The 23000-nt window shown below is 27.7% G+C and overlaps 4 protein-coding genes and 1 long non-coding RNA gene across 5 annotated transcripts; 1 reads left to right on the forward strand and 4 right to left on the reverse strand.

The window, feature by feature from the left end:
- Positions 1-3162: 3162 nt before the first annotated feature.
- On the reverse strand, positions 3163-6702 carry LOC126549970 (uncharacterized). Its single transcript, XR_007603946.1, has 2 exons — positions 5908-6702; positions 3163-5831 (listed from the first exon to the last, which is right to left on the reverse strand). It is a non-coding gene; the product is annotated as an uncharacterized LOC126549970 (long non-coding RNA).
- Positions 6703-9397: 2695 nt separating this feature from the next.
- Positions 9398-13846, reverse strand: LOC114127384 (TBC1 domain family member 13). The gene is made up of 10 exons (XM_027991609.2): positions 13621-13846; positions 13475-13548; positions 13279-13404; positions 12462-12594; positions 12030-12388; positions 11481-11682; positions 11188-11310; positions 10635-10692; positions 10490-10557; positions 9398-10001 (listed from the first exon to the last, which is right to left on the reverse strand). The coding sequence occupies exons 1-10, from the start codon at positions 13695-13697 to the stop codon at positions 9980-9982; spliced, it is 1242 nt and encodes a 413-aa protein (XP_027847410.2). The 5' UTR covers positions 13698-13846; the 3' UTR covers positions 9398-9979.
- Positions 13847-13981: 135 nt separating this feature from the next.
- LOC114127380 (nibrin) lies at positions 13982-18394 on the forward strand. The gene is made up of 11 exons (XM_027991604.2): positions 13982-14261; positions 14349-14479; positions 14573-14733; positions 14811-14970; positions 15799-16060; positions 16124-16252; positions 16643-16821; positions 16904-16986; positions 17060-17708; positions 17826-17975; positions 18163-18394. The coding sequence occupies exons 1-11, from the start codon at positions 14201-14203 to the stop codon at positions 18220-18222; spliced, it is 2025 nt and encodes a 674-aa protein (XP_027847405.2). The 5' UTR covers positions 13982-14200; the 3' UTR covers positions 18223-18394.
- Positions 18365-19546, reverse strand: LOC126549914 (uncharacterized). Its single transcript, XM_050200329.1, has 3 exons — positions 19384-19546; positions 19172-19321; positions 18365-18507 (listed from the first exon to the last, which is right to left on the reverse strand). Exons 1-3 carry the CDS (start codon positions 19430-19432, stop codon positions 18389-18391), a joined length of 318 nt encoding a protein of 105 aa, XP_050056286.1. The 5' UTR covers positions 19433-19546; the 3' UTR covers positions 18365-18388.
- A 917-nt stretch (positions 19547-20463) lies between these two features.
- On the reverse strand, positions 20464-21798 carry LOC114127379 (60S ribosomal protein L14). The gene is made up of 4 exons (XM_027991603.2): positions 21648-21798; positions 20984-21085; positions 20694-20888; positions 20464-20630 (listed from the first exon to the last, which is right to left on the reverse strand). Exons 1-4 carry the CDS (start codon positions 21648-21650, stop codon positions 20490-20492), a joined length of 441 nt encoding a protein of 146 aa, XP_027847404.1. The 5' UTR covers positions 21651-21798; the 3' UTR covers positions 20464-20489.
- Positions 21799-23000: the final 1202 nt, after the last annotated feature.

The raw sequence follows: 23000 nt of genomic DNA on the forward strand, positions 1-23000 counted from the left end.
GTCCACTTCTTATCCCCTCGCCAACGTATTTTGCTGTGTGGGTATGTATATGTATTATAAGTCCCGAGGGAATATCGCAACGTCCTTCGTCGTCTTCAGCCAGCGGCGACGACTCGGCGGGTGGCAGTCGTTCGTTTTGGATCGCGAAAGCGGTAGTCTATAATATATTATAATAATATATATTAACATATTATACTAAATAATAGTTTCGAAATATGTATGCAACACCCTACATATAGACGCTCGTCATCGTTATCAGCGATTACACTTCCCTCTGTGGTTCTATATTCGTTAGTTAAGGTCGGTTCACAGTTAAAGCTTTCGTCAAACGTTAGCTACAGCTAACCATTTGGCCACGATGAAAAAAAATACGAACCCTATTTTTTTTCTTCGAATGCCAGTCACGATGGCGATCTATGTGAACATGTGTTGTATAGTAATTATAGTGGAGTCTTAATTGTCAATTGAAAACAAATTCGGGTTGGGTCGTTAGGGTAAGGTAAAAATATATATTTGCTATACATACCATATCCATTAATTATTACAACTCTCCCTATATCTACAGTTTATTTTTTTAGTTACCTGAATAATTTTATCAAAATTAAGTTTCTTAAGTAGGTACTTTCTTCAAATTGTTTTTTACAAACGTCTGAAAAGAATCATCTAACCTGGTCCTAGTCCTAGTCAATCACACATGTCTGTAAAATAAAAATTATTGAATATAATTATAATTAAAACAGATTTAACATCCATTTTGAAAAAAATGCACATTTAACTAGCTGATTAAATTTGATTTTAAAAAGGTAAAAAAAAAAAATTTAAAAATGACCAGAGAAATAGATTTACGACGAAATGTGAAGATTTCAAACCTTATATTGAATTCAAAAATCAATATCACAAGTATTATTCCACGAGATCAAGTATGTTAATATTTCATTAAAGACAATTCTAAATTAAACCCAACATATACAACGCTTCATAAATTTTGTACAAACTTCAAAAATAATTTGTAAAATGTATTTAAATAATATCAAAATAAAAATGAAACGTTTTTAGTGTATTTTACACCTTATTCTAGTATAGGTAAAATACTAGTAAACACTTATTATAGTAAGAATGTAGAATATGTCTATTATATATATTACACCTATAAAGTGAGAGTATATGCAATGCATATTATGCTATATTGATTTTTAAATTTTATTCCAGTGGAAATGTTTGTTTACCAGTACCAGTCTACCTATACCCTATATATAAGCTCCACGTACAACACGATGAAATAAACAGTCGTATAAAGAGTTAACGAACGAAATCGCCGAAAGCAAATATTCAAAATTCGATATATACGACAAATATATACACACACACACACTTGTGTGTGTGTGTGTGTGTGTGTGTGTGTGTGTGTGTGTGTGTGTGTGTGTGTGTGTGTGTGTGAGCGCGCGTATACTATTATACTAGTCAGAGACTGTGGTACAGACAGTGAAACGACTACCGAGTGGTAAAGATTTGTCAAAGGGCTTATACATAATATATATAATATATACTTAATATACATGTATATATATATATATTGTATATCCACGGGGACCGGAAAAACTTTGTCCTTCATCACACGGGAAATTATTTGTGAGCGGAAAAAGTGGCGGCGGCGCGTAAAGTCCGCACAAACGGGCGAATCGTTGTCGTCAGGAAAAACCGCTCCGAGGCGAGAAACTTGTTATGTATACAATATGCAAATCGACACACCAACCCTTCCACCGAAAATGCCAGCGTGGATAGAGATTCGCTTGCGCAGTCTCTCTCTCTTTTTCTTTTGCGCAATATTATATTGCGTTATTTGCGTAAATAAAATATACGAGTCTGGCCGTTAATGAACGCGTAAAGAGAAAAAGTTACGCTCGATTTAAATATTCCGATTGTTCCCCCCGTGAAGGTGTGGGGTTATGTATATATTATATATACATAATAAATATAGTTGGTGCGATGGTGAGTGGGGTGTAACGGCCGTCGCGATCTCTTTTCGTTATGTATAGATGTGCGGAACGCGCTAGTGGAATAATATTAGTCGGGCGAATCATCTACAGCGTGGGCGTAGTTCAAGATGACTTCCGACCGTAAATATTATTGAAATATGCTTTAAAGTAAGTATACTCGCCAATCACAATTACATTGCTGCACGTGCCAATATTATATGATAGTTTTTTAAAGATATCTTCCTTACCTGCAATGTACAACCCGATAATGACCTGCGCAAGTATCTAATTGAATTTTGTTCGGCGTCATTCGTGTTTTTCAGTTTTTGTCAACCGTGGTGAGATAATAGTATTCGTTTTGTACGGTACCTATTTCAAATATTAAACAGAGAAAAGTTTTTAAAAAATCGTGATTAAACGAAGCAAATAAACAAGTGACGAATAAAACAAGTTGCACTTTTTCAGTATTTCTTAACGTAAAGTCAATTTTATATTAAATAGAGGCGTTTTAAAATTTAACGAGGTATGTACGGCAATTATGCTCGTGTTAATACTCATCAGCACTGACTAATAAGTATCGTTATTCATAAACACGTTTTATGTACATAGGGTACTGCGCAGTCACGGAAATTTTTACAGTTTAAAGAATCTGTCAACATAATAATAGTTTAACTTTGATGATTTTAATTTTCAAACGAAGATTCCGTTAATTTGTTTCACAGAATTCCGTAATTATATGCATAGGTAGGTATATACGAGTATAATTTTAAAATAAAAAATTTGTAAAAAAAAAAAGCAATTTTAACCAGTCACTCTTTAAACGTACCCATATAAATGAGCCAACATATTTAAAATGCATGTATTAAATATCCAGCCTAGTAATATCCATTGAATATATTCATAAATAATTAATAATATAGTTTATAAAAATCTAAAAAATAATAGTACCTATTATTAACAGTTAAATGTATTTTAGATGATATTTATACACAAAATGATACAACTAATATTTTCAATATAAACTATGTTCATACGAGTATAGTATAATAATCTTTTGATAATTAACACAAAACTCAATGTCATTTTTTGTGGTTAAAAAAATTAAATTTCATGTATAGATATTATTTATAATACCTAATATTAGTAAGATGATATTGTTTTTAATAAAATCATGTATAAAATAGGCTATAAATTATACATATATATATTTACATTATACCAATCTGTAATATACAAAGTTTAAATAAATGATAATCCAGAAAAAAAACAGAAATACTTTATGATCTATAGCAGAGGTGGCAAAACTTTTTTTAGTCACGATCAACTAAAAATGTACTTCACCATTTTTTTTATTATTGAATAACTATAGTTATTAAGAAACATAGGGCGCGTAACCCTAAAAACAATTTTAACATGATCGAGATATGCTTATATTTTTTTAATAACTTAAAATAATAATACAAATATATGGTATGATAATTACATTGTATTTGACATGGTGAGGAAAACATCCATTAAGAGCACCTAAGAATATACACACAAAATACAAACGATATTCATACACGTACCTACAGCTAGTGGCTACTAGCTATTACAATATTTTGTGTACCTTAAAACAAAATTATGTTTTCATGTCACAATAAAATTGTATAGATACATCGGTACCAATCAAAGTAAATAAAATATGATTTTCAGCCTATAATTTTAAAAATTAAACACACCTATATAGTAGATACAATTTACAATTAAGGTATTACATACTACTATAATAATAATAAAATATATGATTTTTTTTAAATGACTAGTTATAATATTACTAGAGAAATATATATTTTAATACATTCACATAGTTTGATTATTATACAAATAATAAATAAATATAAATATTAAATGGTGCATTCTACTAAAAAAAAACTTTTAAAAGTCAACACTAGAAGTATTTCTATTGATAATATAATACATATATACCTATTTACAATATTTCTAGGCGATATAAAAAATAATATATTGAATCAATGAACGCAAATTGGCATCGTTTTCGTAACGGTACCTACCACCTTTATGCAAACCACGTATACACGCATATAATATCAGCTAGTTAAAAGTCATAAAAAGAAAACTTTTCGTAATGGTCAACGTACATATTATAATATAATAACTGTCGATCGGATTCATTCGCAATCGGAAACACACTGTGGATATTATTTCGTACATGATGGTTAATGTGAAAAAATACTGAGAAAAAAAGTAATAAAAAAAAAACGATCGTTTGCCCTCGCACCTTTACATAGATGATATCGTAAAATATACGCGTGCTTCATTTGAATATAATATGTAAATTCGATTTTGGATTGAGATCTCGTCTATTTCTTGTGTACATAATATGTATACGACGATGACCGGACGACGCAATGTTAAAAATATATGTATGTATGTATATATAATACATATACAATATAGTATAGGTATACATACCACTCGAACATATATTATTAAGCTCTAGTGCAGAGGTACCTAGCACCTATCTATAAAAATATTATTAAATAAAATATATGTTCAACAATATAAAATATTATATCTGTATCTGTTAGCCGAATAGTATTGGTATTAATCTGTTCGTCGCGTATACATACCTATATACTTACGATATATATATGCCGGTCGTGTATAGTGACGAATAGTAAAATAAAAATAATAATAATAACAACAACAAACAGCTGCATCACCACATAATATGTATATACAGGGTGATTCACCAAGCATACTAACCCCTATTATTCATTTAATAAAGAATTTATTCAATTTCTGATTTTTGGAATGCTTAAATATACCTACTTAAAGCTATATATTTACCAATTCTCGAGATATTTTGTACTGTATCTTCTTAAAAAGAGTTCTGTGGTAATACAAATTTCTATTTTCAAACGAGAACCATATTTTTTACTGCAAATTATCTAGCTAAAAATATTTTTAAAAAAATGTATAAGTACCTGCCTAGTTCAAAAAACTAACAATAGAATAGTATTTCAGTTATTAAAATAGATCATATTATCTAGTATTTGGACCATTTTCATAAACTATGAATGTGAGTAGATCAATACTAATTATTACTAACATTTCAAAGTCACCATAGCCCCTTAATCTTTCTAGCCCATTACTATATGGGCCTGTTATCCTTAGTAGTACACAAAGTTAAATAATTCAAAAACTATTCGTTGAAATTTTGTTTTTGAAAATAAAAATATATTTGCTAAATGACTTAAGTGCAGTAAAAAAGGGGGTTTCGTTAGAAAAACAGAATCTATTGTATCTCCACGGTACGTTCTTAACGGCGTACCTAGTACAAAAAAATTTAAGAAAAACGTGATCTTAAAGTATATTTAAAAAATCAAAAACTCAGATTTTAAATAATTAGGTGCTACGGTGTTATTGAAGAAGAAAAGGGGCGAACGTTTTTGGTAAATCAGCACCCTGTATACAAATACACACACATTATACGGGTAAGTATGTAGCCGAGTGCAGATGTAAATTATTTTACGTTCACTCTGTACACGCGTATTCACATTTATATATGTGTATACATAATAATGTGTATAATAATATATACCTAATAATATATATAACCGGGTCCCGCGTCGTAGTGTCGCATTCCTAAAATATTCATACGGTCATGGTCGGAACATCAATCATATTTTGTGCGTGTGTGTGAGAGCGGCTTTCGTATTATAATGTATATTATACACACCTGTTTGTGTATGTGTGTGTGTAAAGTGTAAGTGGTGCAGCGGCGAGCATTTGTCATCGCCGCCGCCGCCGACGACTGCAGCAGCCGAGAGTCGGTGTTCTTCGGGCGATCTGCGCACACAAAGCACGCACGTCAATCAAAACGTATAAAATAATAATGATAATGATAAAAAATATAAGCACATACATATCTAATCCGCGTGTCCATCGTAGTCTTGTATTGCACGTATATTATGTATTTCTCCGAGTACCGGCGTGTAAAAACGTTTCGACGATTCTGTCGTGTCGTATGCTCGCGACGCGAATTCCTATGAAAAAAAACTTGACGTCTGTACACACGTATATAATACAGAAATAAAGAGACCTTAAAAATTTCCAATCAAAATACGATTGTCCGGGAAATGAGTTCAAATTCAAATCGCGTTTATGTTCCTCATAGCTAATAGTTACCTGACACATTATGTTATATTATTATGTATATTAATCGGTAAAGTGGCGTGCACACTACAGTATAGATCGATGAGCCGAAGAAAATATTTCCGTGTAAGCTTATGTGTGTCTGTCTAGCGGGTCTTTGATTTACCGGTTGCGCCGTTTTTGGATCTAACAGACGACTGTATTTTTTAATATAACACGTCACTTGGATTTAAATAAACCTGCACTACGATATTTTATTGTTTACAAGTTCAAAGTTGTATAATATATTAATAGGTACCTATATGCATAACATACTTATATACAATATAATTAATACAATTACTTACAAACAAAATCAGAAACATCATAATTTAAACATATTATGGTTTATTCCAGGGTCCCCGTTCGGGGGGAACAGGGTGTCTTTTTGGTGGCCTTATTTTATCATGTATCGCATAATATGGCCTGAGTTTACAAATTACAAAATCCAAGAAATTGCTTTGGTAGGTAAATTAATGGTCCAAATTACTTATCTATTAGTAGTTACTCTACAATAGATTAGATATTAAAGAAACATAGCTAAAATAATTTAACTATTTTCTAAACAATAAAATTGACATGTAATTAATTTATTTCATAAGAAAATGACAATAAAAAGCCTCAATTTATTGTATCCCTTACAGTAAAAAATAAAACAAAATGCAATAAACAAGAAATTCAATACAAATAATTACTCTTCAACTTGTATCATAATACATATTATAATGTGGTACTTTTTGGAAAAAACGTTTAGCCTATAATTCTAACATTTAATCAAGGATAATATTTTGGAAGAAAAAACATCAACTATGTCAATTATTTACACAAAAATAATTTAAAGAATTATCTACCGATCACAACCATTGTACACACTATATAGTACTGGGTTAAAAATACGTGACATGATGTAATTTTTATGTTCTATAGAAATATACAGTTAATATACGGCTAAAAAAAAATTAGGTGCCTACATGCCGTGTTTCAATGTGCATACACATCATAATGAGTACTCAATACTTTTATACTGCATAATCAGAAATAAATTTACGAACAAAATGTCCTTTGACTTTATTTAAAAATCTAAATATTACACTATTGAGTATTAAGTAAGTACTAATCTAACGTTCGCAAAAAAATTCTATAGCACGTCTGACGTCACTGTTGCAGTACTTAAAAAGGGTGCCCAGACTCGTCGAGTATATATTATACACACGCGGTTAATCCGTTCTCCGAATCATACTATTGTTTCGTCGATGACTAGGAATATAACATTATAATGTATACTCGTGTATCTCAGGACAAAACGATTTATACACGGACTATACTGTTATACAGTCATAACTTATAAGTGTATCGTAAAAAAAAATTATAACACAATATTATATCGCTGTACACCATTACTCGCGAGTATAAGCTATGGGCCCTAAAAAGAATTATTAACTCTAATGCGGAGAGATTTCACGTGTTATACTACATAATACTTCGTTTTTTTCCGAGCGAGTGCGTCAAAAGAAAAGAGGGTTTTACTTAATTATTTTTGCTTAGTAGGATTAACGAAAAGAAACACTTACCAACTATACCGCTTTAAGTATTTTTATTTTCTATATTATATACTATTGCAGTGAGATCGAATAAATATTGTCTAGAACAAAGAATAATTCACATAATATTATGACATATTGTGAAATAGGTAAACTACCAATTTATCGTCTATATTCTATCCATAACAGTATAATATGTTAATTTACGGAACAGGAGCCGTTACTAAATTGACCTGTATTGAATAGGTATAAATTCATAGGTACTTTTAAATTATAAAAATTGTTTGACTTGGCAAAGTCTTATAACTCACCTACTATGCAGTACCTAGGTCTACATAATATAGTAGGTACAGTTTTTGAGTCAGCGAAACGAATAGTCGTTTAATTAGGTGATGACGTATCGAGCCTGAATCCTCATGCAGGAGTTATATTCTTTGCCGAAAACCCGGAATTTTAATTTGACGTGGACTGCGTGTCTGCATCGATTTTTGCCGGTGTCAGATCATAATGTATGATGAGCGAAAATAAACATAGACATCAATGCAAATTGTACGTAAAAATATAAAATAATTTAATTCTTATTACACATTACCATGAATATTAACTTTAAGTTGAGAAAATTTTAATAGGTAAAGTAAACTCAAAAAAGTTTGTTTGAAAATGTATTTTTTATGAAGAAAATCAATAATATATTTAAATTTCTTAACTCTGAATAATAATTGATGGACTGTAGAAAGCACTATTAATAAAATACGTAAGACGCAATTAGAATATTTATTTAGTTTTAAAAACCACTGAAATTAGTATTTCTTGCCTACATTACATGAGCCACAATCGGGATGAGAAAAACGAATAAAGTTACTTTGGGCAGCAATCAGGTGACACTCTTTAGTTAACCTTTTGAAATGTTGCTTATTTTTATATTGTAGTCATTTTATTCATGTATAATGATTATTAATCAATCCTTTCCAGATAAAAAGTATAACGAATATTACTCCACACAACCATCTACAACACAATACATTTAAATTGAATATTTACTTTTATTTTTAAAAATAAAACTTACACAGTCCTTCAAAACTTGTTAAAAGTTCCGTAGAAATATTAATATTTCTTATATATATATATATATATATAAAGTATAAAGATAAATTGACAAGAACGACTAATATAACTTGTAAATGTAAAAGAGAGTATACATTTTGGGTAGACTCATTTATCTGATAGACGGCTAAAAAAGCCCCTATTGCAGACTGTTAGTTTAGATTTAAGTGATAATCTGAAAAAAAATTCTTTTTCATTTTAATATCTATAGGACAATAGTTGAATTTTACATAACACTGAAACCCGATTAAATATTAAAAACGAAACAGGGTGACACAACGGTGCAGTCAGTATCATCAAAAACCGTATTTTTCGGCATTTTGCCATCCCACTTAACGTTGTGTCGTAGAGCTACTCACAGCATTCTCATAATCACATAAAATACTTAATACCTCGGTCCCTGTAATAGAATACAAAATAAGTGAAGACTTATGTCAAAAATGTATAAATAGTATTTACTTAGGTACTTATAGATAGTACTTATTTACCTAAAAATTAAAGTCGAAGGTCATATTGGATTTAACATAATATAATATATACACCAAAAAACTGCAACAATAGACAAGATGCGCAAACTTAAATCGCAAATATTGTATTTTAGTTCTGAAAACTACAAAAAATAGATCCATGGACTTCCTTCCCCACAAACCTATACACTAATACATAAAATCTCTTGTACAAAAATCTAAAACTATAGACATCAAAATAATACGTTAATAAACAATCTAAAATGACCGATTCATATTAGATTACCTATTACAGAATCATTAAGACAACATTGCTAGCAAATTTAAAAACATTATAGGTATTGAAATATCATCAAATATGGAATAATTGAATACAACTCTAGTAACTCTAGTACAAAAGTACAATTTTTTTTTAATAAATATTGAAAAACAATGATTTTTTAACACTTATAAATAAAAAATAATATGGATGTTATATGTAAATACAGGCATATAGTGGTAAAAATAAAATAATAATATTAACAAGTAGTAGATAGCTTATAATTTAGTATAAATGATACTTAATGTAAAATAAATAAGTATAAATTAACCTGTTATTGAGAAAATTGAAAAAAAATCACAAAACAATGTTTGATCATTTCTCAGAGAGAGCTAAAAGCTGAAACACCTAGTGGCTGGTATCCAATCATCTTCATATTCCATTCGATTCCTCGCTGAAAACCATGATACTTTAATGGTTATATTAAGTATTAACATAAATGTTTTATAATTATAGCAAATTAAATTATAAATGTATTTTGTATGAAACCAATCTTACATGCTTTGCAGATAATATATTAACTCATATAGATAATTAAATGTCATTAATACTCTATTGTAATTTTTAAGATAAAGTCAATAAGATATTATCTCAATGAAATGTGACAATTTGTCAACGTTTTATAGATAAACAAATAGTTGCTGTTAACATTTTTTAATAAAAATAATATATATCTACCAATAAACATTTATTCATAGTTAATCTTTTAATTCAACTTAACAAATGTTCTTATGTTCCAAAGTAAAAAAAATAACTAAAACCAATCATTTCATATCTTGCTTTTTATTTTTTTCAGTTCACTAGGCCCTAGGCAGTATGATTCAGTTTTATCTCATAACTCAACATTAAAAATAATAATTAATTATTTTAATTTTTACTTACTCTTTATTTTTAACACTCAACTCTGCAGCTTTATTCAATATAACACACGTTTCAACATTGGGATAATTCTGTGAAAATTACAAGAATCAATTTAAAAATAAACTAAACATACTGAAGTACAATTACTAAATAAGAATTAAATTACTTGTAACAGTTTAACAATTGTTGAAAAGTCTCCTGCCAGTATTTGATCTCTGATTAAACTATAAAAAATTTTGAAATATTAATAATATTTTTAAATTAAAATAGTTATATACTAAAATTTACTACTTATAATAGACCACCAATTCCTTACAATGGAAAATAACAATGGTCCCATATATTTCAATCCCCCCATAACAGAAAAATCAGTTAGTCCTTAGTATGATTATTAATATGTTTTACTTTATTTTGTTTAAATAAATTCATTATTAATCTTGAAAATATTTCAATCAATAAAAAAAAATTAAACTAAATAAATAATTAGTTTATTTTCATATTTTTGTTTACTTATTTTAAAACAAAGCTGCTTTCTGCAACTTTTCAAAAATCTATTATGAAGTCAATGAATAAAATTAAATAATTTAAAATAAAAGAATAATCTAATATTGTACACTATTATATAGGTTTTGGTGAGGTTACTTCACTTGTTCTCCTCTAAAATATGTATTATCACTAAATTATAAAATATATTATTGTAATGCCCAAATAAAACATACACTATCATTGCACAGCATATATCAATAAGAAATGAAAATCGCTGCGAGTCAGAAAATAGTGAATCCCATATCCTTAAGACTTCTGGCAGTGAAAATTCTTGGGATAATAACAGAGTCAACCACCTAAAAATTTATACACATCAAATAGAATTAATTAAATTAATTAAACAATAATTGTTATGACACAAAACAATCATATTAGGATAAAAAGACTATCTATTTTATCAATGGCTTTTTGGTTTGTAACTTTTTTTTTCAGTAGCTTTTTTATTCTAGATTAAAAATTAACTTACCTAAAACTATAGTACTGTGGATAAATTTCATTTTTGACTAAATAGCTTTGGACAACTGGGTCATTTTCTTTCAACCTTTCAGTAACTTTACGCATCATGTTTACGATTCCAGTGTCTGTTTCATCTAATGTCTTTATGAAAAAATCACGAATTTCGGACATGAGATTAGTAAAGACAAAAAAACAGTCAGCCTCGGCATGTTCTAAAAATGGTTATAAATATAAAATAAAATAGCTATTTTAGATAGTTATTTTTTCATAATTTACATTTGCATAAGATTTACGTATTTATTTATTGTTTTGTAAAAGCACAGTATAATATGTATATTGAAGAAATACATTCAAAAACAATAAAAGTTAATAGACTTTCAAATAATAAGTGTTCTTTGATAAAAAAAAATCACCTAGTATTTGTATCAATAATTATTAACCAATATAAGATTAATAATATTATATACTATTACTTATTGGACTAAAATATATAGTCAATGTGGTAAAACATATACAAATATAACGGAAAAATATAATTTGATATTTTTAATTTTTGTACCTTTCATTTTAATGATTGGATCAGTAGCAAAACAATAATAAATTGGACCAATTATTTCATTCATGCCTTGCACATAGCCCTGTCCAGGATTTAATTTGCAATAAACAAACAATATCCTCTCTACCACCTCCCAATGTGCTTCGGATCCTTCTTCCAGTGGCTTGAATTCAGAAGTACTAGTTTGTTCGGCTTTTGGAGTTATTTTAACAATACCAAGACCTTTGCGTACAACATTTGCACTATTTAGAAAATGCATACCCACTCTTCTGTTCAATCGTTTAGTACCAGAACTGTATACAACATTAGATAATGGATAATCAGTTGCTTGTTGGAAGAAAGATAATTCAGGATGTAATCGCCTAAAATTTAGAAAATAATTATAAATTATTCTTCCACATTCTATGGACTAAACCTATGAATTATGATAGTCACCTGACATCTTTATCTATTTGTGTAAGAGCTTGATTGTCTTTAAAAAATGTGTTCCACTTGCTATTAGGATCCTCACTCAATGGATGATCACATTCTTCATTGTCGAATGAACCCGGAGTAACTAATATTTCATCTAGAAAATAAAAATATTCAGTAATTAATAAATTATGAATTAAATTCTCTAAGTTTCAAAAAATAAAAATAAAAATTATTAGTAAGTTCTTTTTTTTAATTTAAAAGTTGTTTTTAAGATTTGCACATAATCTTTCAATTAATAGTTTGTTTATTTTTATGATCCTGTAGTCCAATAATTTTTATTTTTTACAACTTTTAATACATATTGTAACACCCAAATGATAAATACAATACTTTGTACATAACTTTGTTAAATATAATAATATTCTTACAAATATTTTCAATAAATCCACTAATAGATCACAGTTAATATATGTTATCATATATGATCGAAAATTTTAAATTCAAAGTCTTAATATCTAACAAAGACATTTAAAATGGTTTATTACAGAAAATATTTAACGAATTATTTGCTTAATCTATTTTAGCAACAATACACAAATAATTAAAAACAATATGATATTAACATTTTAATTTACACTATACAGTAGAAATTGTAGAGAAAATATTGTTACTGAAATTTACTCTTAAGCGTATTTCATTTAAGTAGAAAATTTAAATTTGTTTTAACTATTTCTTTCAAGTTTTAAACCATAGTGACTGATGGATTCAACAATTCATGAAATATGAACAGATTAATCTTTGCAAATGTACTTCTTTAAACAGTTCAAACTTGAATTACCTAACCACTGTTGGTATAATTTTCTATGGTGGTCTAGTTGTTCATCCCACTTGTTTCTATCACATGGTAAGTAATTGAGCAACAATCTCCAACATAACGATCTATAACCTTTAACATCAGGGATACCTGTAAAAAACAATACCACACATGAGGGTGTAAGAACAATTACATAACAGCTACACTGAATAATAATTACCATTGAAACAGAATTCTCTCAGTTTTGATAGATCGATCACTTCTGATTCTAACACTTGGTCAAGATCCTTCAACCTGGAAGAATTTTATTATTTTCAATCAGTCAGTAACATTGGATAGTTGTGTGCAAACCGTCTTAAAATTTACCTCAAGTCGTATGAAGACATTGTGAATAGTGATTTTTGTAATATTTTCTGAGGACCTGAAATTGACCCAATTAACATTTAAACACATACCAGACGTCAAATAATTATCTTTTTCCCCACTAAAGAGACCGTTAAAGATTAAAAAAGTCCTAGGCTGACATGCAAATATGCAATTCAGTTTATTAATTTAATTTTTCTATACATTCGACATTTCCCATTCAAATCGTTTTATATTATCAAAAGTTTCGAAATAATAACACGGTTATCTTATCATAGATAAGAAAAAACTGTGATCTGGTTAATATTAATTCAGTTATTATCTGAATTTGTTTAAATAATAGGAAGCAGTGACCAAAATATAGCAAGGCAGTAAGGCACTCACTACTTACAATTTAAATTTTAAATATTTTTATTGTTGGAATGTGCTTATGAACAATAAATTTGTAGATTTTACTGTCTACCGTCTGATTTTTGGTGTTCTGTTTCTGTTTGTAAACCAATAATCATCGTAGACAGTATTGTGGTGTTAACGAATACAAAATAGTGAAACAATAAAACGCGGTTTTTCAATTTATAATAAAATGGACTGTGGTAAACAAAACGATTTACTGTTGTCCATACCGACATTAATAAATGAAAAAAGTAAGTTCCTCGCGCATTTGACTAAACAGTGTTCAGTGTATTTTATAATAACAATACTTTAATGCTTGATATACTATTGTATTATAGCGCAGGAATGCTATGACGTGTTGTTGAAAAAGACTCACCTGATCGGTCGCTCTGGATTTGGTGCTGATCTAGAAATATCGGATGATACATCTATTAGTCGTTCTCATGCACATCTAATTCTTGTCAAAAAAGTATGTGTAGTACAGTTTGTTTTATTGGTATTTGGTACTAATGATAGGTACTCTAAATGATTGACAGTGCTGATTTCTAATTTTTAATTCTAGAAATTTGGCAGTAAAGCGAAACTGTTTTTGACTCTTGAAGACAAGAAATCCAAGTATGGAACTTTTATAAATGATTTTGATGAACGAATTATTAGTGATTGCCCTAGAGTTTTAAAGTTTGGAGACAAAATTCGTTTTGGCATAATGGATAGTATTTGGACGTGAGTAAATCTCAATTATTAACTATTACTTTCAATAGGTACATAGACTTAAATCATCAATACTTATTTTATTACAGTGTTGTGAAATATCCTTTAATTGTTTGTCCATCAACATTGAAATCAGCGGAAAAAGAAATATTGAGAAATCTAATGGCAAAAATTGGAGGAGAAGTATCACGTGATTGGTCTGAAAATTGTTCACACCTCTGCATGAATTCTGTTACTGTTACAGAAAAGGTAAATTACACTTGTTAATAATGCATTTATTATGCATGTGGTTAATTTTACCATTTGTACCTACCTCATTTATATTTTTGTTTTATTTTATTACATTATATTATTATTAACTATACAAAATCAATAGATATTATATATCAGCTAGATTAAAACAACATTTTGAATAGGTTAAAGAAGACTTGAGAATTTGTTGGAGCAATATTGTAGTTAATAAAATATAATTGAAATTGAATCAATCTAAAAGTGTATTATAATATATTCTGATCTTTTTTTTATACAAATCACAGAAAAAAATATCTGGTTAGCATTTTTTCAAAAAAACGTGTATAAAAAATTTAAGAAAAATTTATATGCTTATTTATTCCATCATTATAATTTAGTGCAATCTTTCTTTCATTATTTTCTAATCATATATTTATTTGGAACTGGAAGTAAAATTTATCAACAATTGTTGTTGAGCAAATGTATACTCTATCTAACGAAAAAACATCCAGATTCTTTTTGTCCTCACATGACACTGGTTTCATCATGGTATAGTATTATGTGATGCTTATAAGAACCAAATTTTAACAGTCTGACATATTCCCTCGCTAGATAGAATATATAACTTCATGATATTGCCATATTGGTATACCATTACCAAAAAAATAAAAAAAAAATTGAATTATATCAAAAGTACAACAGAAAAATTAATATAGAAAATGTTTTAAAAGGAATAAGTTATTATTTTAAAAAATTGTATGTAGATTTCTTTTTTAATAGTACAACAGATATTCTTTTCCTTAGACCATATTATACATGATGTGTAAACATTTTATTTGTTTTTAGGTCTTATTATGTCTAGCATCTGCAAAATCAATTGTACTCTTGAAGTATTTTATTGATTTATATGAAGCATTATCACCTGATTCATTGTCGGAAATACCATTCTGTGTGGATTACAAGCCTAAATTGGTCGAAAGTCTTTTAAACCCAAGTACATTGTCATTAGACGTAAATAACAAACGTAAAAAAATATTTTCTGGCAAGACATTTATATGCTCTACGGTTAATCAATTTAATCGTATCTCAAAATTAGTGAAATTAGCAGGTGAACTTGATTTTAAAACAAATATAGTTTGCAAGAAACATTACATAATATTTTGTCATTTAGGTGGGGAAATAATTAATTATTCTGATGGAATTTTATCTGATGACGATATCTTAAGCTGTACAAATTATATTCTAATGCAACAAGACTCAAAAAGTTTGGAAGTTAATAATACTTACCAACGGATTCTGGGTAATTTTTTTTATGTCTATGAAATATTAGTTATTAATCAGTTATCACTTATGTGTGGGATGATTAAAATTAATGTATAACTTATTTAATTCAGTATAATTCAGTAATTGCTAAAATAGTAGTTCTCTAACAAAGTAAGTGTTATTTTTTTCCTTTCCCCTTTCAAGAGTATACATCTATATTATTCTTATGTGATGTTTTTATTTACAATTTATAGTAAAATACTCAAATATTATAATAATAATTATTACTAAAAATATCATATAGGTACACTGTTGTTTTCTAAATTGAGTTATAATTCTAATGTAACTACTAATTTATCTAAGGAATTTAGAAATCTTATATAAAAATTAATTAACAATTATTGTGCTTCATTATTATTAATTTTAGAAAAGCTTAGAATGATGAACAAAAGATCAATACCAGAAAATGATATTGGATTTGCTATTATTTTTACAAGTACTGCAAAACATTGTAATATTAATTACAATATTTCCTTAGTCAATCTTGAATCTCAACCCAATGCAATTAAATCACAAGATTCTGTTATACTAGCTCCTGAAACTGAGGTACTTCAATAGTGTAGTTTTATTCTTACAAAAATAAAAGTTATTGTTATATTTATTGATTTATTTTTGTTTTATATTTCAGGTTTTAACTGTTAATGATAGTGAAATATTTTCAGTTAATACTATACCAGATTCTCTTGCAAACACGCAAGGTGCTTTTAAGAGGTATTTTGTTAAGTACTAATTTAGATTTTGTGATATTATTTTTGATTTTATATTCTTATTAATTATTGTTTAGACCATTAGAAGTGGTAAATGATTCTGAAGATATAATACCAACAAAACGTCCCTTATTGGCATACAATGAAGAAAAAATCAACAATATAAAAACAATAACAGTTGAAGAAGATTTGTTTCAACAAGTAATTGAACCAACTCCATCCAGTAGTGACCACAATGTACAAAGTCCAGCATCTAAGACTCCAACCGTTGATAATGTATATACAAATGATTTGTGTTTAACCACAATACCTAGCTCACATTACAGTTCCAACACTAATGAAAATTGGCTTCAAGGCACAATAGCTGAAAATAGTATTAGCAATGCTAATGATTTATTCTCTAATACTACTGAAAACCAGGCTGTTCCTACTAAAAGAAAGATATCTAATGATTTCCCAGTGTTTAATAATGAAAGTGAAGACCCATTTAACTATATGGATATCGACGAAATTGAAGAACACCCCAAAAAAAAGCCAAAGAAAAAAGATATGAATTCAATATTTCTTACTGAGGTTGACACATCATCCAATAATAAAAATAAATCATCTAATACTGTGGAGACTAATGTCGATGTAGCAATAGATCCTAATTTTGTTATGAATTTACTTTCTGAGCCCAAAGGTACTGGACAGTTCATAGATGCGAGTATACTCTCTGATAAATCGGTAAGAACATACATAAAATTAGTAGTGATTTAGTTTATGTATATGTTTAATACCATTTAATATTTATACCATTGATTAAAAATGCTAAAAGTATTAACTAATTTATAAATATTTCAGTCTAATATGCAAGCAGATACTGAACATGATTACTTAATAAATTCTGTGATTGTGGAAACTATAAGCATGGTGGTGTCCAGACCTACAAAAACTACAAGCTTTAATCAAGAAAATAACACTAATCTTAAAAACTTCAAAAAATTTAAAAAGGTAACCGTTAAAAATTGTACTAATTTTTACGAAATTGGGGGAAACCCCTGGTTAATAAATAATTAAGTAAATTAAATTATTTTTTCTACATTATAAAAGTATAGTTGCAATCTACTTAATATTATTATGTTTTCATTGCCATAAGATTTTGTGTTAAAATTAATATTGTTGATAATTTTTGTTTTAGAAAGGACCAACTATGCGAATTCCATATATTGTTCCAATGGAATACACACAAATCGACTAAAATAGCTTTATCTTTTTCTATTAAAAATTGAATTATATTATGTATTTGAGTTAAGTTTTGGTTAATTAAAATTTTTTTACTTGTTTATTTATGTATAAAAATAAGCTATATTGTATGTGTTAATGTTTAGTTGAGTTCTACATAAAATAAAAATATATTTTTATTATCAGTATTTTTGACAATCCATCTCAAGTATTAATTCATTTAATACGATACTAGATTCTAAAACTTCGCGTAAAGTATTATTGTCACAACTGACAAACTCCATTTCCACACCAGGAGCTCCTAAATAAAAAATATAAATTTATAACAATTTTTTTTAAATACTACAAGTATTTATAAGTCATCCAATTTATACCAATATTTTTTTAGGGACCCAAACAATAATAATTAAAAAAATAACATATAATTAAAAAATTTTTCATTTAACATAAATATTTAATTTAATAGGACAATAATTTTATTTTTATATAATTGTATCATTTTCTATTTCAATTACATATAAAAATTAATTTTTTTTAAAAGTCATTGGTAAACCAAACTACTCTTTAACCCAAACCTGTTTGAATTAATAAGATTGTACTATTTACATTAAAAAACTATAAAGTAAGTATTTGTATCGAAATTTAAAATTACATAAATTAGGCTTTGAGCTTAAATTTATGTTAAATATGAAATGCTCTTCTAAAACTTGTAGGAAAAATGTGCAATACCAATTTTTTAAAAGGGGTTAGTATAGTTTCTTATCCTACTGAACAATCAAAATTAAAATGTAAATACATATGTAAAAAACACCTTTAAACATTTTAACTAGTTATTCAACAGTATAGGTATGGAACTATAGAACATTTTTAGTGATTTAAATTAATTTACGGTATTTGGATTAACTCACTTTTTGTTTAAAAAATGCATTTTTATAAAATAACCATACTCAGTATTTAACACATACCATAGTTTTGAAAATGATCCCATTGTTCTAAGGCTAATACCATTGTTTTAATTTTTTTATTTTTGTTTTGTTCAATTAAAAATTTAAGACGTTCACGGTTAAAATTATCCAAAGTCAACCATTTAAAAAACATTTCCTTGAGTTGAGAAACTAAAAATTAAATTAGTCATAATATATTTAAGATTTTAGACACTTATGATAGATTTTCTTACCAAAAGGTATAAGATCTGTTAATGAAACAATATTTCGGCAAGTTGACATATTTACTCCATAAATCTTTGCAAGATGAATTTTTTTATTTTAGCTCACGATTATATATTACATAGTGATTTTCATGCTTTAGCTTTATAAAAATATTTATATAGAAAACAATTACATAGATTATGAAATATTTATTATGTCTTTGTAGACAATGTTTATCCTAACAAATCATAAAAATATCAATATCTATGCAAAAAAAGAATACCTACATTTCAAAATTAATATTATACAACATGCTGGGCTACAAGCACAAATAAAAAGAATATCTGTAATATATAATCCGTGGCTACAAACCTTTGAACTGATTGATATGAATATTAAAAATCATTATCATATTTCAAAACTTTTCAGGAAACGATAGTTATTTTAAAAATATTTAGATAAAGATACAATTAATAAGAAAAACAATTTAGATACATTAAATTACGATAAAAATGATCCCGCAGTAATTGATTTGATTTTCTTTATTTCTTTAAGATGAGAGCTAAATTAACCTAAATTTTAAGAAGTTATCTGGTTTCTTCAACGGAAAAAAAAATCAGACACTCCCATTTTCTTTATATTTCCTGTACTAATGATCGGAGTTATTTCGTTCTTGCACAGATATACTCGTAATTTTTTTCTTAATAATAAACGGCCAAAACTCCATTTTTCAAAAAAATGGGGTTATCTTGTTCTTGCACGAAGCCCTTCAATTTGATTATTTTTTCGTTTTGAACCAACGACCAGGAGGGACCGCTTTTGCATTGCTTCCACCCAGACCATAATTTGACTTATTTAGGTATATGTATCAAAATATTTTTTGAGCAATTGATGTATAAAAATATGATATTAAAATTTAAAAATTAACCATTTATGTAGTAAGATTAAATCTACTAGAAAGAACTTGTAAAATGTGAATTAACTTTATTGTGGATTCTTCATTAGGATAAATGGAAAAATAATGTATTACCATTGAGAGCATTTTGTTGATCATTATATTATGACCTATGAAATCACTTAAAATGACCAACATAAAATAAAAAACAACATTTACATAAATTCAAATTAAAATTTATTACGCCTTAGCAACTGCTGTCTTTTTTTTTGGGCAATAAGTTTTGTTAAATAGTGCTTGGTAGACGTTAGTCCTGATCTTGTTTCTGATTTTTCTTGCTCTCTTAAGCTTGAATCTTTCAAAATCGCCCAAAGATGCACGCTGAAATCAATAAAATTATCAAAATATGTTTACATAATAAGTTGATCAATTCAAAATGTCTACCTTCTCCCTGTTTGCAGCTTTTTCTGCCCATCTGCTTTGAACCCACAATTTGTTTAAATCAGCTTTTTTCCATGCTTGACGCACAGTCCTGGTTGATCCATTGTAAGGGAAGTTAATCTTAAACTTGGTCAAGTGGATTTGGCTGATACGCATCTTTGACCTGGGTACTCCAGTTTCTGGTCCATCTACCAAAACCTATGAAATATAAAACATTTTTATTTATATTTGAATTATTACATTTAACATAATGATAACTTAATGTTAATAAATAAATAAATTAAAATGCTCACAGTTTTTTGATCGATGCAATCAACAATGGAAACTATTTTGCCTTTGTAAGGACCATCAACAACGTAGACCACTCGGCCAGTTTCAACAAACCTTTTGAAAGGCTATAAAAAAAATATATACATGAATAATTCTAGTAGAAACAATATTAGCCATTTAAATAAAATATATATTATTCAAGTTTTCTTCAATTTTAAACAGATATAATAAAACATTTGAATTCAGATAGAAAAATAAGATGGGATGTAAATAGCACTATACATTAAGTTTTGTTATAATTAATATGAATGTAATCATAAGTCAATGAGTAACAAAGTTTAATTTAGTTCATCCCGTAATAAGCATACTAAAATTACTCTAGAATGATATAGAATATATTTCATGAATGGCAATGCTTAAACTCGAGATTACGTTTGAACTCGAAGAATAGTCAAATGTTTACAACAAAATAATTCTACTTGGAAATACAGCACATTAATTATTGTCAATTGTGTTGTATAACGAGGTAAAAACATAGCAACACGGACATGCCATTCACACGATACGCATCGCACGGACATGTTTTACAGTCGAATATTACATAAAAAAAATGTTTAGAAAATCTAGTTAACAAAACACAAACGTCGGGATATTAAATATAAATTAATAAAATAAACGAAAACTTACCATTTTTCCGAAATTAGGCTCACTTACACGTTGATTGTTGAACCTAAAAGAATGAGAAACTAAAAGTCCAGAACGATGGTGCTCAGACGACAATCATAACCTCACATTAACTGAAGTCTGAAATGAAAAAAATAAATACAACACGGCCAACCTGGAACGGGAATGAACATTTGTTGTTTCTTCCATGAAATTTACAAAATAACGGTGGCAAAATAAATGAGTACCTTGCCGCATAATTATGCCGGGTCTGGTCTTATTATTATCTTATGATACATATTAAGTATTGGATTTGTTAAATTTGAATCACTAACGTGTATACCTATGTACGTCCCCGTGATAAATGTCATATTATATTATTGTTATTATTGAGTCGACTTACCGTAAAACAGTCTGAATAGTAAATAAGTTAATGGTATAAAACTGTAAATCGATAATATCTTAAAATTAGGTATGCCTTAAGAAACAAAAAAAATCTTAAAATTAACCTATATATTGTATACATAGGGTTAAAATTTTATTTTTTTAACTCGTAGGACACAACTTTTTGAAATGTACCTAATAAAAATAATAAATCTTCAAAAAATTATACGTGGTAGGTATCTATACCTACTGTCTACTGGTATTTTTCAGATAATCTTATTTTTTTCAATAATGTTAGTATTCAATAGGTATTTCCTTTAATTTATACTCATTAAAAAGTAGTTTAAAATATGCCATACATTCATTGCTCCGATCAGAATCTAAATGGAGTAATTTTTTTAACTTGGAAGTTGGAAGGTGGTATGAAGAAGAATAAATATGAGTAATAAGATTGTACCTACTTAATGACAAAACACAAAATTAACTATTTTAATTAACAACAAAATACTGCAATAATTGAAAATTTAATAAATCTTATACAATATGTTTAGGTGTTTTATACTAAGCAATATAATATGTTAAGTAGGTAGGTATGTAAAAAAAATATTTATGCCTTATGCAGTACAACTGTAAATAATGTCTGCAGTACTTTCTACGCGTACCTAGTATAATCAGTGATGTAGCCAGGCATGTAGGCCCGGACCTACCCACTTTTCTTCAAAAATGAATGTTTTATATCATGTTTTTTATTTATTAAAAATATTCATTGATAATCCTTATTCCATAAAAATATCGGGCCTATACTCAAGAAAAATTGTCTAGCTACGCCACTGAGTACAATGCATCATAACATTTTGAGTTATAGTATACCTAATACCTATAAATAAATAAACAAACAAACAAAAAAAAAAAAAAATAAATGTAATTAATAAGCAATAAAGGTGATTTAATTTATATCTGACTCTTACGTAATATACTAATGCATGAAAAATG

Source organism: Aphis gossypii, chromosome 2 (genome assembly GCF_020184175.1).
Source record: "Aphis gossypii isolate Hap1 chromosome 2, ASM2018417v2, whole genome shotgun sequence".
NCBI classification, from domain to species: Eukaryota; Metazoa; Arthropoda; class Insecta; order Hemiptera; family Aphididae; genus Aphis; species Aphis gossypii.